The sequence below is a fragment of the Petaurus breviceps genome, unplaced genomic scaffold (genome assembly GCF_028583685.1).
Source record: "Petaurus breviceps papuanus isolate PSGF00001 unplaced genomic scaffold, PetGlider_PUasm1.0 138, whole genome shotgun sequence".
NCBI lineage: Eukaryota > Metazoa > Chordata > Mammalia > Diprotodontia > Petauridae > Petaurus > Petaurus breviceps.
In genome coordinates, this window is record NW_027185694.1 from 29,907,579 (window position 1) to 29,927,957 (window position 20,379).

Sequence of the window (20,379 nt, forward strand, 5' to 3'; positions counted from 1 at the left end):
AGGGTACCATAATGTAGCGTGTAGCGCAGGGGATCACCTTCACTACAGTAGCAATCTCAATAGGGCTTATTTTGGGGGGAGGGCTTGTTTTAGAGGAATCTTACACCGTAAGGGGAGGGCTTATTTTCGGGATAGGTCTTATTATCGGGGAAACACGGTAGGGAAAAAATCATACCTTAAAAAGACCTATTTTAAAGACAGGTGGAACAAAGTATAAGTCTAACTCGTAACTTTAAATGCAAAGGAATTAAATAATACAATAAAAGAAAAGAGTGACAAATGGGATTAGAAAACAAAACCCAATTTGTTGTTTACAAGAAACACGTTTAAAATTACACAAAATATCAGGAAAGTCCTCAAGCAGAAGGTGTTACTGAAGTTGAGTGTTGAAAAAAACCAGGGATTCCAAGATTTGAAAGTAGGAAGGGAGAATATTGTTAAGGGTTAGGAAATGGGTTAAGAACAATATTATTCTCAACAATTCTTAACAATTGACAATCTTAAAAATTCCTAACAAATGGGTTAAGCCTAAATTATGTTAACATTCAGTAGGTTCAAGGTTTAAAATGCAGCAAGCATTTGTGGACTGTAAAATACAATTAAAAACCACTTTCCTTCCTAAGAATTAAAGGAATATACTTTTAAAAGGATACAGAGTTAAGATAAAAATAGTATTCAGCTTCTTTGCAAAAACAATCCTGCCTCAGAAATGCACGAATAAGGTAACCCAATCACTCTCATCAACAACCCCCAACCTCCCCAACTTTCCACATAAAACCAGCTTCTCTCACATTTCACCCCTTGGTGGCAAGATTTCTCTCCCTCCCACCCAATGTTCCAACGGTGCTACTGTTGAGGTTTGAGGTTTACAGATGCTCGAGACCCCAAATACTGATATGCCAGGTCCTACTGAATGAATTCTACTCAAGCCTTCTCTTAGAGCATTTCTGTTTGGGAATGTTTGATTCCAGGAGGGGTGGCCAGTCCTCCCCACTAGCATTATAAACAGTCCTTCGAAGTCTAAGAATAAAATTAATTAGAGTTAGATTACAGTTATACTGAGCAAGGTCAGAATGTCCTAATGAATTTATGCATCACACATACTCCTGTCCAGACTCTGTCCTCATTGTTCTTAGATCTCAGCGTCAGTCTCCTTTTACCTGTCTGTGCTGGAAAAGTGATGATTTTTTTCCCCTTAGATTCCTTTATTGGAATTCAATCTGGTGTTCTTAATACACATGTTTGGAGTAGTTTTGGGGGGTATATCTCATTGTACTTACTACTCTGCCATTTTGATTTTTCCTCCATTTCCCTGGGATGTACAGAAATCTTGTACCAAAAGGGCAGAAACCTTCAGGTCTATGCATGCAATAAGGAAGGTTAAGAGAGGGTCAGTTAGGAGTATATTGAAAAGTAGTTCTTTAATCAGGTAAATCCTCCTGAAAACTAGATTCAAGACACCTCTTGATTAGAGAGCCCTCCACTTCCTTGGCATAACACTGATTTAGACGTAGGATGCCCAAACCCAGTAATCAGGGTTGATGTCATTGTTTTTAAAATTCATTCCATCATGTCACAATACTAGGGTTCTAAGAATAGATGGAATTCCATCTAAGGAAGATGGAAAACCCAGCAAATATGATGGTATTGGGTCTAATCTTAGGCCTTCATTGTGGTGAAAGAAGGCACTCTTGTACAAGCTACAACATGGTCCACATGAAAAGGCCATGTTCTATGAGGGCTTTGATAGTAGCTGCCATGGGAGCAGACTTAATTAATTGGTGCTGCAGGCCCAAACCATGATTAGGTAGTAACTGAAATTAGATCAAATCTTTTGTTGTTTGCTAGAAGAGGAAGACCAACATAATCAATTTGGATCATGCCATACTGATCCTTCAAAAGTCAGATGCTGCGATTGCTGCAAAGAGTGTCATTAAACAGGCATATTCATCCCATCCTTGGTGAAGGCGTTCATGTATTCCGAATCCTACTGAAACATAGCATTAATGATCCCTTTGTCCAGATTGATGATGCACCCAGTCTCCTATCTCTGCTCTTTTTTATAAGAACATTACCTTGGCTATTGAGTGTGGTAGTGGGCATATAATGCCTTCAGTAAACACTAATATAACCCATCAGCAACATGCAAAGTGGGAAGTGTTTAATTGTCCAGTTTCTTTCTCTCCAGAACCCATAACACTTACCCAAACATGGCCACAGTATAACTAAAAATCTTGCCTACACTGTCTCTCAAGGTTTGCTCATCTATCAACCAATAACTTGGACCCATGGGGAAACTTACCAAGACCCAGCCATTTCCTAGAGTGCCTTCAGGTACTGAATCAATGGCCATTGAGATCCAGTTGCATATAACTCTGTCAAAACAGGCAGAATTTTCAGTAAACCAAACCAAACAACATTGCTTGATATATGAAGGGTTAGGTAGGGCAAACACCATTCTACTGCCAGAAATGTATGTAGAAGCCCCAACAACAAGCCTCTGGCTTCCTATTTGCTTTCCACATGAAATCATTCACTCCTACCACAAAGAACATTCCAGGCTTTGGGGAGAACCAGTGCAAAAGATATGGAGGTGGGATCTTGTGCATGAGGAGCAGCAAGAAGACCAGTTTAGCTTGCCTGTAAAATGGACGAAGGAGAGCAATGTATAATAAATTTTATTATTGTCTTTGTATTACCAGTGATTAGCACAGTGCTTACACAAAATAGATGCTTCATAAATTCTTAGGGAAAAATCAGGCTGAGTAGGTAGATTGAGATGAGATCTTTGAAGATCTTTGAATACCAAGTAGAGAAAGTATTCCTTACAGGTAATATGAATTGGAGATGAAATGATCAGATTTGCACTTCAGGAAAAAATCCCTTGGGTGGCCATGTGGTAGATGTATTGGAATGGAGATAGACAAGACAGAGACCAATTAGGGGACCAATGCCATGCAAATAGCATTGCCCTGGCCTGTTCACCCTAATTACTATAATATTGCTGAAAGGATTCAGTTTCACCTCTACAGTATTTCCTGTGTCTGCTCCTTCTTCTTTCTGACTGCTACTACTTTATCATAGTCTCTGATTATTATTTTCTTAGAGGTGGTCCTGCCTCTACTTTCTTCCACCTCCAGCTTTCCCTTTTCCTTCATGCTCTTGTCAGGATCATGCTCAAAACTTCTTAGGGTCTCCCAGGTAAAGTACATGATCCTTTGCCTTACATTCAAAGGTTTCCACCAATCTGGCACCATCCTACCTAACTTTATCTTCTATTACTGCCATCCCCTATTACATACTCTTTACTCTAGCCAAACTCAACTATACTTCATGCCCCAAACATTCTTTGCACTCTTTCAGTTCTCTGTCTTTTCATGCTTTTCTTTCTACCTGAAATATATCAATATCTATATGCATATGCAATACACATATATGTATATTATATATACATATTAAAGAGGCAAAGAGGGAGATAAACATATGTATATATATATATATGTCAGCCTTAAGTGTATATGTGTATATATATATGATTACAACATTGTAATTGTATAAATAAGATAACGTCATATATATTTATCTCCCCCTCTTTAGTTCTTATACAGCTTTTATAACAACAATAATTGACAACTGACTCATACATCTTTTAAAGCTTATGCAGGGGCAGCTAAGTGGCACAGTGCTGGTCCTGGAGTCAGGAAGACTCATCTTCCTGAGTTCAATTCTGGTCTCAGACATGTACTAGCTGTGTGATCCTGGGCAAGTGACTTGTTTGCTTCAATTTCCTCATCTGTAAAATGAGATGGAGAAATAAATTGCAAGCTACTTCAGTATCTTAACTAAGAAAACCCCAAATGAGGTCATGAAGAGTTGGACACAACTGAAAAACAACAAAAATAATGTGCGGGATAGGTTGAAGGGGAAAGAACTGGAGACAAGACTTAACAATAGTCTCATTAAATAGATAATAATGCCTTGAATGTGGGGAGGGGGACTAAGTAACAGTTTAAATTGTAAGGAGGAAATAAGTGGTAGCAGTATTATAGTAATTAGACTGAACTGGTCATGGCACACCACAGGAATAACCTTTGTCTAGATAGTGGTGAGTGAAACAGATTTTTCAGTTACTCACTGGCCACAGACTCAGAGCTAGCATACATTCTTCTCTCATAGGTCCCAGTAAGGCATTCTTAGCTCATGGCTGAAGCATCAGACCTCTTGAAAGGTACAATTTCATTTCATTTTTATATGTATAGCCCATATAAACTACAGGGTTCCTTAGCACAACTCCCACTCTCAGAGAGAAGTCTCAGGTCCCAGAGCAAGACTCCCCTTACCTTCCCCAAGGTCTTACCTTCATATTCAAATCACCCCTGCACCTTCTGTCTATATATACTCCTTCTAACTACTCTAATAATAAGAAAGGTCTTATGCATTACAAATATCATCTTCCCATACAAGAATGTAAATAATTTAACTTTATTAAGTCCCTCATGACTTCCCTTTCCTGTTTACCTTTTCATGCTTGAGTCTTGTATTTGAAAGTCAAATTTTCATTCAGCTCCATTCCTTTCATAGAGAATGCTTGAAAAATCCTCTATCTCATTGAATAATAATGTTTCAACAAACAGGAAAGGGAAGTCAAAGGATTATCCTCAGTTTTGCTGGGTAGGTGATTCTTGGTTGTAATCCTAGCTTCTTTGCCCTCTGGAATATCATATTCCAAGTCCTCCAGTCCTTTAGTGTAGAAGGTGCTAAATCTTGTGTTATACTAACTGCAGCTTGAATTGTTTCTTTCTGCTACTTGCAGTATTTTCTCCTTATCTGGGAACTCTGGAATTTGGCTACAATATTCCTGGGAGTTTTCATTTGGGGATCTCTTTCAGGAGGTAAGCAGTAGATTCTTTCAATTTCTATTTTACCCTCTGGTTCTAGAATATTGGGGCAGTTTTCCTTGCTAATTTCTTGAAAGATGATGTCTAGGTTCCTTTTTTGATCATGGCTTTCAGGTAGTCCAATAATTTTTAGATTGTCTCTCTTGGATCAATTTTCCAGGTCAGTTGTTTTTTTCAGTGAGATATTTCACATTGTCTTCTATTTTTCCATTCTTTTGGTTTTGTTTTGTTTCTTCATTTGGTTTGGTTTTGTTCCTTCATTTCTCATAAAGTCGTTAGTTTCCACTTGCTCCATTCTAATTTTTAAGAAATTATTTTCTTCAGTAAGCCTTTGCACCTCCTTTTCTATTTGACTAATTCTGCTTTTTAAGGCATTCTTTTCCTCATTGGCTTTTTTGACCTCTTTTACCATTTGGCCTAATTTGTTTTCTTTAAGGTGTTATTTTCTTCAGTATATTTTTTGTGTCTCATTTACCAAGCTGTTGACTTTTCCCTTTTTTATGGTCTCTTTGGGATATTTAAAATACTAGTAATGGTATTGCTGGATCAAAGGGTATAAACAGTTTTATAGCCCTTTGGGCATAGTTCCAAATTATTCTCCAGAAAAGTTAGATCAATTCACAACTCTACCAGCAATGCATTAGTGTCCTAGTTTTCCCATTTCTTCTCCCAACATTTATCATTTTCATTTTCTGTCATATTAGCCAATCTGATAGGGGTGAGATGGTACCTCAGAATTGTTTTGATTTGCATTTCTCTAATCAATAGTGATTGAAAGCATTTTTCATATGACTATAAATGACTCATTTAATTTCTTCATCTGAAAACTACCTGTTCATATCCTTTGACCATTTATCAATTGGGGAATGACTTGTATTCTTATAAATTCAACTCAGTTCTCTATATATTTTAGAAATGAAGCCTTTATGAGAGACACTGGTTGTAAACATTCTTTCTTAGTTTTCTACTTCCTTTCTAATCTTGGTTGCATTGGTTTTGCTTGTGCAAAACCCTTTTTAATTTAACAGAATAAAAATTATCCATTTTGCATTTCATAATGTTATTTATCTCTTCTTGGTCATAAATTCTTCCCTTCTCCATAGAACTGACAGGTAAAGTATTCCTTGCTCTCCTAATTTTCTTATGATGTCACCCTTTATGTCTAAATCATGTACCTATTTTGACCTTATCTTGGTATACGTTGTGAGATGTTGGTTTATGCCTCGTTTGTGACATGCTATTTTTCAGTTTTCCCAGCAGTTTTTGTCTTATAGTGAGTTCTTATCCCAGAAGCTGGAGTCTTTGGGTTTATCAAACAGTAGATTACTGTAGTCATTTACTACTGTGTCTTGTATACATTACCTATTCCACTTATCTGCCACTCTGTTTCTTAACCAGTACCAAATAGTTTTGGTAATTGCTGCTTTATAATATAGTTTTAGATTTGGTTCACTGAGGGTATCTTCCTTTGCTTTTTAAAAATTAATTCCTTTTATATTCTTGACATTTTATTCTTCCAGGTGAATTTCATTATTATTTTTTCCTGGCTCTATAAAATAATTTTTAGTAGTTTGGTTGATATGGCACTGAATAAATAAATTAATTTAGGTAGAATTGTCATTTTTATTATATTACCTTAGCCTACCTATGAGCAATTGATATTTTTCCAGTTATTTAGATCTGACTTTATTTGTGTGAAAAGTGTTTTGCAATTGTGTTCATATAGTTCCTGGGTTTGTCTTGGCAGGTAGACTCCCAAATATTTTATATTGTCTACAGTAGCTTTAAATGGGATTTCTCTTTCTATCTCTTGCTTTTAGGTTTTGTTAGTAATATATAGAAATGTCAATATGTATGTGGGTTTATTTTATATCCTGCAGTTTTGCTAAGTTGTTTATTATTTCAGGTAGTTTTTTAGTTGATTCTCTAGGGTTCTCTAAGTATACGATACTATCATCTGCAAAAAGTGCTCATTTTGTTTCCTCTTTGACTGTTCCAATTCCCTTAATTTATTTTTCTTCTGTTATTACTAAAGCTAACATTTCTAGTACATATAAATAAGAATTGTGATAATGGCCATTCTTATTTTTCACCCCTTATTGGGAAAGCTTCTAGCTTATCCCCATTACATATAATGTTTGCTGATGGTTTTAGATAGTACTACTTATCATTTTAAGGAAAACTCCATTTATTCCTATGCTCTCCAGTGTTTTTATAACTAGGAATGGATACTGTATTTTGCCAAAAAGCTTTTTCTGCATCTATTGAGATAATGATAATATCTGTTAGTTTTATTACTGATATGATCAATTATGCTGATAGTTTTCCTAATATTGATCCAGGCTGGTATAAATCCCACCTGGTCATAGTGTATTATCCTCATGATAAATTGTTGTAATCCCTTTGCTAATATTTTATTTAAAATTTTTGCAATTAGGGAAATAAGTCTATAATTTTCTTTCTCTGTTTTGGTTCTTCCTGGTTTAGGTATCAGCACCATATTTGTGTCATAAAAGGAATTTAATAGGACATCTTCACCTATTTTTCAAATAATTTATGTAACATTGGAATTAATTGTTCTTTAAATGTTTGGTAGAATTCACTTGTAAATCTGTCTGACCCTGGACATATTTTCTTAGGGAGTTCCTTGATGGCTTATTCAATTTCTTTTTCTAAAATGGGGTTAAGTATTTTATTTCCTCTTCTGTTAATTTGGGCAATTTGTATTTTTGTAAATATTCATTCATTTCACTTAGATTGCCAGATTTATTGACATACAGTTGGGCAAAATAGCTCCTGATTATTGCTTTAATTTCCTCTTCGTTGGTGGTGAATTCACCCTTTTCATTTTTGATACTGGTAATTTGGTTTTCTTCTTTCTTTTTTAAAATCAAATTAACCAAAAGTTTATGTATTTTATTTTTTAATAAAACCAGCTCTTAGTTTTATTTATTATTTCAATCATTTTCTTACTTTCAATTTTATTAGTCTCTCCTTTGATTTTTCAGAATTTCTAATTTGATATTTCACTGGGAATTTTTAATTTGTTCTTTTTTTTTTTAGCTTTTTTAGTTGCATGCTCAATTCATTGACCTACTCTTTCTCTCTTTTATTCATGTAAGAATTTATAAATATAAAATTTCCCATAAGAACTTCTTTGGCTCTCATAAGTTTTGCTTTGTCATCTTATTATTGTTATTCTCTTTGATGAAATTATTGATTGTTTTTATGATTTGGCCCATTCATTCTTTAGGATTAGACTATTTTGTTGCCAATTAATTTTTAATCTATTACTCCATGGCCCTTTATTACACTTAATTTTTATTGTATAATGATCTGAAAAGGATTCATTTAATATTTCTGCCTTTCTGCATTTGATTGTGAGATTTTTATGCTCTACTACATGGTCAGTTTTTGTTTAGGTGCCATGTACTATTGAGAAAAATATTCCTTTCTATCCCCATTCAATTTTTTCCAGAGGTCTTATCATATTTAACTTTTCTAATATTCTGTCTACCTCCTTAGTTTCTTTCTTGTTTATTTTGCGGTTAGATTTATCTAGTTCTGAGAGGGGGAGGTTGGTATCCCCCACTAGTATAGTTTTGCTGTGTATTTCTTCCTGTTACTCACTTAATTTCTTCTCTAAGAATTTGGATGATATCCCACTTTGTTCATATATGTTTAGTATTAGTATTACTTCATTGTCTGTAGTACCTTTTAGCGAGATGTAGTTTCTTTCCTTATCTCTTTTAATTAGATCTATTTTTGCTTTTGCTTTGTCTCTGATTAGGATTGCTTTTTTTAAAAAAATTCAATTGAAATGTAATATATTCTTCTCCAGCCTTTTACCTTTATTCTGTGTGTATCTCTCTGCTTAAAATGTGTTTCTTGTAAACAACATAATGTAGGCTTAAGTTTTTAATCCAGTCTACTATCCACTTCCATTTATATGGGAGAGTACAACCCATTAGTATTTCCAGTTGTGATTACTGTGTATTTCCCTCCATCCTATTTTTCCTCCTGTTTATACTTTTTTGTCTCCTTTCACCCTGTCCCTCCTCACCAGTGTTTTGCTTCTGACCACCACTTCCCTCAGTATTCCCTCCATTCTATCATTCTATCATATCAATGCCCCCTGCATTTTTCCCCCTTTCTCCTTCAACTCCCCAATAGGGTAAAATAAATTTCTATACCCAACTGGGTATGTATGTTAGTTACTCCTTTGAGCCAAATATGATGAGAATAAAATCCAAACAATGCTTACCTCCTCCCTACTTTACCTCTAATCTAATAGGTCTTTTGTGCCTCTTCATGTGATGTAATTTACCCAGTTCTGCCTCCCCCTTTCCTCTTCTCCCAGTACAATTCTTTTTTTCATCCCTTAATTATGTTTTCATATTGTCACATCAAAGTCAACTTATACCCTCACCTTCTGTCTACATATACCTCTTCCAACTGCCCTAAAAGAGATACCAGTATCATCTTCCTGTGTAAGGATGTAAACAGTTTAACATTACCGTTTACCTTTTTTATGCTTCTCTCAAATCTAGTATTTGAAGATCAAATTTGCTGTTTAGTTCTGGTCTTTTCTCAGGGAAGTTTGAAAGTTCCATATTTCACTCAATGTCCATCTTTTCCCCTGAAAGATTATGATCAATTTTGCAGGTAGTTGATTCTTACTGTAATCCAAGCTCCTTTGCCTTCCAGAATATCATATTACAAGCCCTCCAGTCCTTTAATATTAAAGTTACTAAATCCTGTGTAATCCTGACTGAATTCTTGATATTTGAATTGTTTTGTTTTTTCCTGGCTGCTTGCAGTATTTTCTCCTTGCCCTGATCATTCTAGAATTTGACTACAATATTCTTTGGAGTTTTCATTTTGGGATCTCTTTCAGGAGGTGATCGGTGGATTTTCTCAGTGACTTTTTGGCCCTCTGTTTCTAGGATATCAGGGCCGTTTTCCATAATAAATTATTGAAAGATGTTGTCTAAGCTCCTATTTTGATCATGGCTTTCAGGCAGTCCCCTTTTTTGATCATGGCTTTTAGGTAGTCCAGTAATTTTAAAATTAACTCTCCTGTATATATTTTCCAGATCAGTTGTTTTTCCGATGAAGTATTTTACATTTTCATTCTTTTGATTTTTTGACTGATTTTTTTTAAAGCAATCAGGGTTAAGTAACTTGTTCAAGGTTACACAGCCAGTTATTTCTGGGTGTAGTGCTAAGTATCTGAGCCCGGATTTGATCCCAGATCATCCTGACCCTGGGGCCGGTGCTCTTACTCTCTGAGCCACCTGGCTGCCCCTTTTTGACTGATTCTTGATGTCTCATAGTCATTTGCTTCCATTTGCCAAATTCTGATTTTTAAGGCATTATTTTCTTCAATTAGCTTTTGTACCTCCTTTTTCATTTGGACAATCCTACTTTTTAAGGAGTTGTTTTCTTTATTCTTTTTTTTTTTTGGAGGGGGAGGACAGGGCAATTGGGATTAAGTGACTTGCCCAAGGTCACACGGCTAGTAAGTGTTAAGTATCTGAGGCTCGATTTGAACTCAGGTCCTTCTGACTCCAGGGCCAGTGCTCTATTCACTGCACCACCTAGCCGCCCCAGGAGTTGTTTTCTTTAGTGGATTTTTTTCCATTTGGCCAATTGTATTTTTAAGGAATTGCTTTCTTCAGTCAACTTTTGTCCTTCCTTTTCCATACCCTTGACTCTCTTTTGTATAACTCTCATTTCTTTTCCCAATTTTTCTTCTACCTCTCATTTTTGGGCTCTTACAAGAAGGTTTTTTGGTCTTGAGAGTGATTTGTCTTCCCCTTTGAGGCTTCACGTGTAGATATTTTGACATTCTTGTCTTCTTCTGAGTTTGTGTTTTGATTTTCATTGTTGCCATAGAAGCTTTCTATAGTCAGGGCTCTTTTCTGTTGTTTTTTTTTTATTGATTGTTTTTTAGTCTATTTCATGACTTTTAAAGTTGAGCTCTGTTTCTGGGGCACAGAGGGGCACTGTGCTTGGCTGGCAGTTTGCTTTCTGTGTTGGGGCTGGAGGCCTCACAGCTGGTCTTCTGTGCCACTGGCCTGCTGAGCCAGGATTGAGGGGCTTTGGTTGCTGATGTGTGCTGTGGCTAAGAACCTCCTGCTGGCTTACCTGGACACTGTGCTAGGCTTTGATTCCCTTTTACCCAAGTGTGGCAGGCCTTTACTTACTGGAAAATTTTTTATCTCTGTATTGTTGTAGGTTCTGTCACTCCAGAATCCATTTAGAGGTTTGATTTAACATTTTTTCTCAGGGAAACTGGGAATATCTCAAGCAGCTTTCTGACTTTTCTCTGCCATCTTGGCCCCACCTCAGTTCTCGCTGTTGAATTAGCACATGTAAAGTAGTGGTATCAAACTCAAATAAAATTTGTTTCTGTGGGCTGAATATTGACTTAGAAAACCACATATTAATATCATCTTTTTGTGTGTTTTTATTTATTTCATTAAACATTGCCCAAATTCATTGTCATTTCCATGCAGCAGGGCCAGTTCTTGATATCTCTGCTGTAGAGTAATTCTTTTTTCAGTGTTAGTCAAGCAGGCATAGTAACCATTTCTTGTTGAATTTTAGGGATAGGCATTCAATGGAAACATGTGTTGAAGATTTCCATGTCTGAGAAATTCGGCTTTGGGGAAGTGCTGATAATGCTGCTAATTGACAGTATCTTGTATGGCCTGGTGACCTGGTATGTGGAGGCTGTCTTCCCAGGGAAATATGGTATACCTCAGCCTTGGTACTTCTTCACGATGGTGAGTTCTGATGCTGAAATCCTTCAGAATAGCCATAGCCCTTTTATTACCAAACATCATGGTTCTTAACTCTTAATGACCTTAAATCATCCAGTGCAGACATAGACAGATAAAAGGTATTTTTCCCCAAAGGAGTGCTTACCTTTCTAGCTCAGAGTTTTGGATTCAAGGATAATGCCAGGTCTTAACCACAGTTTTCTAGAAGAAGCCCTTCCTTCAGGTGGAAAATTCCACCAGAAGCACCCAGAATTCCTTAAGAGAATTTGGGGAACCAGGCTCCCTCTCCCAATCCTGGTGGGACCTCCAAAACTGTCTCCATTAAATTTAATAAAGGTAGACTGAGGTACATACTCTGAAAAAATAAATTTATTAACAGTGGTCATTTTATTAAAAGTTTATTAACTGTTAATAAGGCAGGTCAGACTGGCCACCTCAGTAATGCCAGTGATCCCAGTAAGAAGGAGACCCTCTTAATTGACACACAAGGAAGAAGGGGTCTTTGTAGTAGTGGAACATTATGATTGGCTATATTAAGAAAGGTGGGCTGGCATTCAGGTGAGACCGATCACAAACCTCTCTGACAAGTAAGGAATATTTTTTGTTTTATGGGACCCTTGTGCATCTTGTAATCTTTGCTAGAGGATCAAAACTAACAGACTTGTTATTTCCTTGGAAGAGATAAAATCTCCCCTAATTGTACAAGGACAGGCAAGAACAGGTAACATATCTTTTGGGAGTGGTACCAAATTAATTTATGGGGCTTAAAGATAAGAAATAGATGTCCTAGAAGTATCCCATAGGCTACCAGTATGGAAAATAACAACTTTTAGTTGTTTACCTTTAAAGTAACTCAGAGAGAAAGCTAAATTTCCTAAGCTGAACTCAAGGACATAGAAAGGTAGCTTTAGGCAGATGTAGACTCAATTATAAAAATCAACATAGCATAAAATCAATTACATTATAGAACCAATGTAGTAGAAATTTGGCCTGCTAATTGAAACTTCATCCTTCATCACAGAGCTTTTGAGCAATGAGTGTGTACACGTTACCTTCTAAAAGTCTATTCTTAAAGTTTTCCTTTCCTGTCTTCTCCAGAAATCAATGCCCTTTGGCAAAAGCTGACCTGTTTTCTGAAACCATTCTTCCTTCCTAAGGATAGTCTGGATTCTCTAAAGGGGAGAATGGCACATGGTCTGTACATTTTGCCTAGTATAGTTGCAAAAAATCTGTGATGAAGAGAAACTGAGGCAAAAATTTCTGAGTTTAATCAGTTTATTAGCAAGGCTAGCAATTGCCAGTAAAAGTGAGATCCCAAACCCCTCAGTGGCAGGGATGCATTTGGCAATCAGAGCATTTTTTTTACATAAGGCCCAGTGGTATAAACTAAACTAAGACTGTGATTGGTTTATAACAGAGGTGAACAGTGGGTTATACATTTTGCTCAATCACATTGACTTGCAAGAGAAGGTCTCCAGAATCCATAACAATGGGGAAAGCACAGAGTTGAACAACATCCTCTGGAAAGTCCTGTGTCAAATACCATTTAATACCAGAGAGACCCAGTGCTAGGGAAAACTTCTCTTGACCAAGTTAACTCATCTGCCATTCATCTTTCTTATCTCCCTCATGAGGCAGGACTAGTTTGTAAAAGCCTTTGAAATTAGGGAACCTAAGCTCTTTATAGCATTTTCACTATAAAATCAGATATGGAATGATGACTGTAATTTTATAAACAAAAACAACCCTCAAAATTGGAAACACACTCTTTCAGTATGTTCTTTTCCAAGCATTGAAACTAATCCCTATATTTTCTCAGCAAACAGAACATATAGGAGAAGGAAGAGAAAACCAAAGTATGAGATTGAAACAGTACAAATTAAGGGAGAGGGTCTAAATGGGGTGAGTATCCTGTTGAATAGCACCCCTTTGAGAGTAGATGTAAATACCTAAAATCAGAGATAGAGACCCGACAATGTCTAATGGGGAAGAGGGGCAGTTGGTCCACAGAGAACCCCCTTTTTCTGAGAGGGTTGTACTTTCTTGGATACCATCCTGCCTCCATAGAAGAGGTATCAGAGATCCTGTCAGGAACTATCCAGAAGGGCAGAGAGACCATGGCCCCAGACTGGAATTTTCATGAAACAAAAGAAGAAGAATGATGATGAGAATGGAAGAGGGTAGAACTGGATTGCAAAATTAGGGACACAAAATAATTTCTAAGATGGGGCAATGTTTCTATCCTCATTACTACCCTTATGAATTGTCACTTCTTAGAGGGAGACACAATACAAAAAGAATGACATGACAAGATCTACAAAGGCAATAGCATAGAAATTGATTAGAAGAAGTAACTCAGATTAGCTACTATAGAAGTTTTAATCTGATGATTAAAGAAGGAATTAGTTTAGATTTAAAGAAATTTAAAAAGGAATCAAGGTATAGAACTGGAATCAGAGAGTAAAAGTTCATAATAGAAAGAGAAAAGAATTGAAGAGAAACAAGGTAAAGAAATCCTCCTTATAAAAAAAGTGGAAAAAAATTAAATCTAACAAAACAAGTTGAAGGAAAGGAGTAGAAAGGGATTTTGAAGGAACCATTTAGCTGAGAGGGGGAAAAGGAAGAAAGAGGGGTAAAGATTATTAAATAAAAGAAATAAAGAAAAATCATGAATAAGTTAATCTAAAACTAGGGGAGAAATCAATAAATTGAGAGGGGAAGTTTAAAGGAAGGAAGGAAGCTTGTGAGAATTGGGTTTCATCAAATGAAGTTAAGCAAAACTATTCTTGGTACAAATTGTTTACTAACAGATGGAGAAAAACAAAGAAAATCCTAATTAAAGAAAATATCAGACAAATGGGTGAAAACACAATTTTTAATATGGAACAGCATAATTTTTTGGTTTACAACAAACTCATCTAAAATGCAAAGACATACAAAGAGAAAAATAAGAGGCTAGAACAAAATTTATATGTTAAGTCCAGAAAAACAAGAGTTGCAATTAATTTATCAAACATAACAAATAAAAAATTAGCCATGTAAACAGAGATAAACAAAATTAAATAATCATTTAGGGAACCAAAACCAATTAACTAATATCAGTTTTAAACTTTTATGTTCCAAATGGTATAGTATCTAAATTCATAAGGGAAAAATTAACTGAATTGTAAAAAAAATGCTAACACAACAATAGTAGGAAACATTAATGTTCCTCTCTCAGTGTGTGATAAATTTAACAAAAAGGTCAACAACAGAGAAAACACAGAATTGAATGAATTATTTAAGAACTTGGAACTAGAAAGATATGATGCCCTCTGAATGAAATCATTAAAAATACACGTATTTTCCAGCATTTGTGCTCCTGAATAAAAGTCAGGGAAAGTCGTTACCCTGTCTCTGTAAAAGAAGGAGGAACCCCCTAAGTCAGGGGTGAAGAACCTGCAGCCTCAAGGCCACATGTGGCCCTCTAAGTCCTCAAGTGTGACCCTTTGACAGAATCCAAACTTGGGCCACATGTGGCCTTGAGACCACAGGTTCCCCAACCCTGCCCTAAACAGAGACCTCTAAAAGAGCAAGGATTTGGTATGACTTCCCTAAGAGGATTTCCAGGTCCTAGCTGATACTCATACAGGGTGAGTATTGGTATGGAGAGTTAGGACTTCTTGGCTATCTTGCTAGTATTGCTATTGGTCTGTGAGGGAGACAGTGATTGTGCTGGAGCTTGTCATCTGCAGCAGCAAGCACCCTAGCATACCCAGGATGGCTGCTAGCACAGGTTCTTAGATCTGCTTTTCTAAAGGAAAGCAACTCAGAAAGGGTTAACAATCTCATTTTAATCAAACATATCATTTACCTAGTTCAGGGGGAAAAATCAGCACTCTGAACTTCATAGAATACAAACAGAAGTTACAAGCAGACAAAAATACAGAGAAAATAACACAGTTTAATAGACAGGGCTTCTAGCTGTCTGACCATTGTATACATACAGTTAGTTACCAGAGAGAGAAGCACCAATATCTGGGTTTTCAAAGCTGGGGGACTCAACGGCTGCTCAGAGTGTCCTCTGACCAAATCACACAACTCTTCCCAAAGTGAGCCCCAAAGTAAAACCTCACAGCAGGGTATATATAGATATATGGCCTTCTCCAGGGCCAGAGAACATTACAACCCTTGTGACCCACTGCCCAATTACAAAGTAACAAGTTGTGGGTGTTCCTGAAAATCTCATCACAGGCTCCATGTGACCTATTTGGGGGCAGAGTTTGTTTTCAGATCAGGAAAGGTCCTCAAATTTACCTGGTCCTATTAAGAGGCAGGGAAAATCTTCAATTACCATTACTATTACATCATCTGTGCTGTATCCTTGATAGTGCTGGAGCTATTCTTCCTAATTGGTGCTGTTTGCATAAGGGGACCCACAGCCATCGATTCTTATATCATCTTCACTCTTTGAACTTTATTCTTTCAGAATGCTGTTTATTGTCTTTCTGTTTTATTTTTATTTCATTTGCTCTAAGCTTCTTCAATTCTGCTAGTGCCAGGTTTCTTGAATCCTTTAATTCAGAATTGTTCAGTAATGATCTTAAGGCCATTTAAGTGGTGGAAAGTTCTCTAAGGAGGAAGCTGATGGCACAGTTGACTGAGCCTGGAGTCAGGAATTCCTGAGTTCAAATCTATCCACAGATAATTACTAGCTCTGTGACCCTGGGTTAGTTACTTAATCTCTGTCTCAGTTTCCTCAACTGTAAAATGGAATAACAATAGTACTTGCCTTTTAGAGTTGTAAGGATCAAATGAGATATTTGTTTAAAAAAAAACCACTTAGCATGGTGCCTGGCACATTGTAGACATTGTAGACTTGTTCCTTCATTCTTCCCTCCTTAAAAGATTTTTAGGATCTTGCCACCAAGGATTGAGATGTGACAGAATCAACATTTATTTTAATGGCCATTAAGAAGGCCAATATCTCCTTAAAGGGTCAGGGAAACAGATCCTCAGACTTGATTCAAATGAACAACTAGTACTTATGCTGTTGGCATGATCTTGGTTAACTGGTATGTAAAAAGCCCAAACTTTATGAGAAATTGACTCAGTGTTGACAGAATGTCCACTACTGTGTGAATCAGTACACTTTTCTGACCAGATATTGCCATCATGACAAATAGCAGAGGCAGAGGTAGAGTTCTTTCTAATTGAATTGGTGATATTGTCCTTATTGTATCTCCTTTTTTATTATTAAGTAAATATCATACCATACATGAGTTTTTTCATTGCACTCCAATCCTAAACCTGAACCACTTGACTGGCTTGAGGTAGGCATGGCCTAGATTGTAGAATAACTACATTTTGGGACTGGCCAATCAGCCATATAATTGTATTTATATGTTGTATGTATATATACACACACAATTGTACTGCTCTTCATCTTTTCCACAAGAACAGCTTGAGAGAGTTTATTCAATGTTTTGCTAAGACAGATAATCTTTTAAAATAGGTAAAATATATGTATAATCCTCCTAATTTACCGGTTTAGTAACATTGTCAACTGGGCAGCTAAGTGGAGACAAAGCTAGGCCTGAAGTCAGGAAGATCTGATTTCAAATCTGACCTGTGTGACCCTGGGCAAGTCACTTAACCCTGTTTGCCTCAATTTTCTCCTCTGTAAAATTAGCTGGAGAAGGAAATGGCAAACCACTCCAATATGTTTACCAAGAAGACCCCAAAAGTGCCCATTAAGAGTCAGACACAACTGAAATGACTCAACAACAACAATGGCAATATTACTAAACTAGTAGATGCCCATTGATTAGGAAATGACTGGACAGATTGAATGTAATGGAATATTATTACTGTATAAGAAATGGCAAGCATGATTAATACAAACATGGATAGACATGAACTTGTGTAAAAATAAAATAAAAAGAGCCAGGTAACCAATATATGCAATGACTACAATAATGTAAATAGAGAGAACGATAATAATGACAAAACAATCACAGCTGAATGTTGAGAACTTATAAAGAAGAGGCTTTCTCCTCCACCAAAAAAAAAAAATATGAAAAGACACCTTTCTCTCTATTCCTTTGCAGAGGTCATGGTGCATGGCTATTGAACTATGATTTGTGTGAGGGAGATGTAGAAAGATTTTTTTGTAGCTTGAAACTTTGCTGAACAAAACATGTACATGATTTAGACATAAAGGATAATATCATAAACAGATTAGGGGAGCATGGAAAATTTTACCTGTCAGATCTATGGGTGAGGGAAGAATTTATGACTAAACAAGAGATAAAGAGGATCACAGAAAGTAAAACAAATCATTTTGATTACAATAAATTAAAAAGATGTTAAAGCCAATGCAGCCAAGATTAGAAGGAAAGCAGAAAACTGGAAAAAGGGTTTTTATAGCAAGAAAGATCTCATTTCTCAAACATACGGGAAACTGAGTCAAATTTATAAGAATATCAGTCATTCACCAATTGATAAATGGTCAAAGGATATGAATAGGCAGTTTTCAGATAAAGAAATCAAAGTAATATATAGTAGTATGAAAAATAAAATGAAAATTAAAACAATACAGATACCACTTCACACCTATCAGATTGGCTAATATGACAGAAAAGGAAAGTAACAAACTTTGGAGAGGATTTGGAAAAATAGGGACACTAATGCACTCTTGGTGGAGTTGTAAACTGATCCATCCATCCTGGAGAACAATTTGGAACTATGTCCAAAAGGCTATAAAACTGTGCATACTTTTGGACATAGTAATAGCATTGCTAAGTCTGCACCCCAAAGAGATCTTTAAAAAAAGGAAAAAGATTTTTATAACTGAACAAGTTGTGGTATGATTGTGATTGAATGCTAATGTGCTATAAAAAAATGATTAGGATGTTTTCAGACAAACCTGAGAAGACCTAACATGAACTCATGCAAAGTGAAATGAGCAGAACCAGGAGAACACTGTATACAGTAACAGCAATGTTGTATAGTAATCAACTGTGAGTGACAGCTATTTTTTTTTTGCATTTTGGAGGGGGATGGCAGGGCAATTGGGGTTAAGTGACTGGCCCAAGGTAACATGGCTAGTAAGTGTTAAGTGTCTGAGATCAAATTTGAATTCAGGTTCCTGACTCCAGGGTCAGTGCTCTATTCACTGTGCCACCTAGCCACCCCATGACTTAGCTGTTCTGATCAATACAGTGATCCTGGACAAATCCAAAGGATTTATGATGAAAAATGCTATCCACCTCCAGAGAAAGAAGTGCTGCAGTCTGAGTGCAGATTAAAGCATATTTTTTCACTTTATTGTTCTTGATTTTGGGTTTTTTTTTTTTGCAACATGGCTCATGTGGAAATATGTTTTGTGTGATTTCACATATATAATTAATATCATGTTTCTTTTCTTCTCAGTGGGTGGGGAAGAGGTAAGACATAGGAAGAAAATTCAAAACTCAAAAGTTTAAGGAAAGAATGTTAAATAATAAATTAAAAGAAATTTTTTTTTAAACTTTGCAGAAGTTAATGTCTCAATTAGTTTGGGTTTTTTTTTTAGCTGATTTTCTAAGTGAACATTATGTCATCTGCAAATATGAAGTTTTTTCTCATTTTGCCTATCTTGTCTTTAATTTCATTCTCTTTTCTTATTGCTATTGCTTATATTTCTAGACATTTTAATATATTTCTATAAAAAATGGTGTATGTATTTATGTGTGTTTGTATATGTGTGTTCAGCTCTCTGAGTCAGATGAAAGGTGGGTTCATATGTTGTATACTTCTCCAATATATTCCTCTTTGTATAATCTTCTTAACCTGATTATATAAAACAGTAAATTCTGCTGCATTTCTCCCTCAGTCTTCCCCCGTGTATTCTTTTTTTCTTCCCTTAAAATAATCAAAATACAACAAAATCACTACCAGGCCCTTGGCCTTATCCCCTTTATATTGTGCTTGTATTTAAAGTATCTACTGAAATGCAAATTAATTATAATTCTGATATTCCATCTCACATCCATAACATTAGTAAAGAAGACTGAAGAAGAAAAATTGTGAATGTTGGAGGGGCTGCTTGGAAGATAGGCACACTAATGTAATGTTGGTAGAGCTGTGAATTATTCCATCTATTCTGGAAATCAATGTAGAATATAACCCCTGTAAACTGAGGTAGGTGCTCTCTTTAGGGAAATTAGATCCCTCTTTTCTCTCTTTTTTTTTTTGGAGGGCAATTGAGGTTAAGTGACTTGCCCAAAGTCACACGGCTAGTAATCCCTCTTTTCTCTAAAGGGAAGTAAACCAGAGCAAGACTGCCTAGTGAAATTAAAGAAGATTTTTATTGATCGGGGTAGTAAAAAATGCCCATGGGGACTATTGACTTAATGCTGAACAGTCCCCCAAGTAATGGATGGGGTGAGTGTATATAATTTTCAAAAAAGGAAGGCAGAGAATTTAGAGAGAAAGTCAGGAAATCCTATAAAGGAATGAGTCAGGGATCCCTGTTCCCAAGGGGAGGGGAAAACCCAGGAGGAATTCCAGGTGTCAGAGCTGTAACCCTTTGATACACAAATCAGGATGCATTCTTGGTGATAAGCAGTCCATAGTTCAAGGCTTCAGCACAGACAATAAGAGGATGTCTCCAAAAACCATAAAATAGAATGTGTCTGAGAGCCCCATAATCAACAGTTAAGGAAGTCTCT

At 36.2% G+C, this 20,379-nt stretch overlaps 1 protein-coding gene across 1 annotated transcript in view; it reads left to right on the plus strand.

Annotated features, from left to right (window-relative positions):
- Positions 1 to 20,379, plus strand: part of LOC138143979 (phospholipid-transporting ATPase ABCA3-like) — a 282,495-nt gene that overhangs the window by 139,956 nt on the left and 122,160 nt on the right. Inside the window, exon 9 of the mRNA XM_069065289.1 lies at positions 11,511 to 11,689. Coding sequence (XP_068921390.1) covers positions 11,511 to 11,689 — 179 coding nt within the window. The remainder of the gene's footprint in view (positions 1 to 11,510; positions 11,690 to 20,379) is intronic.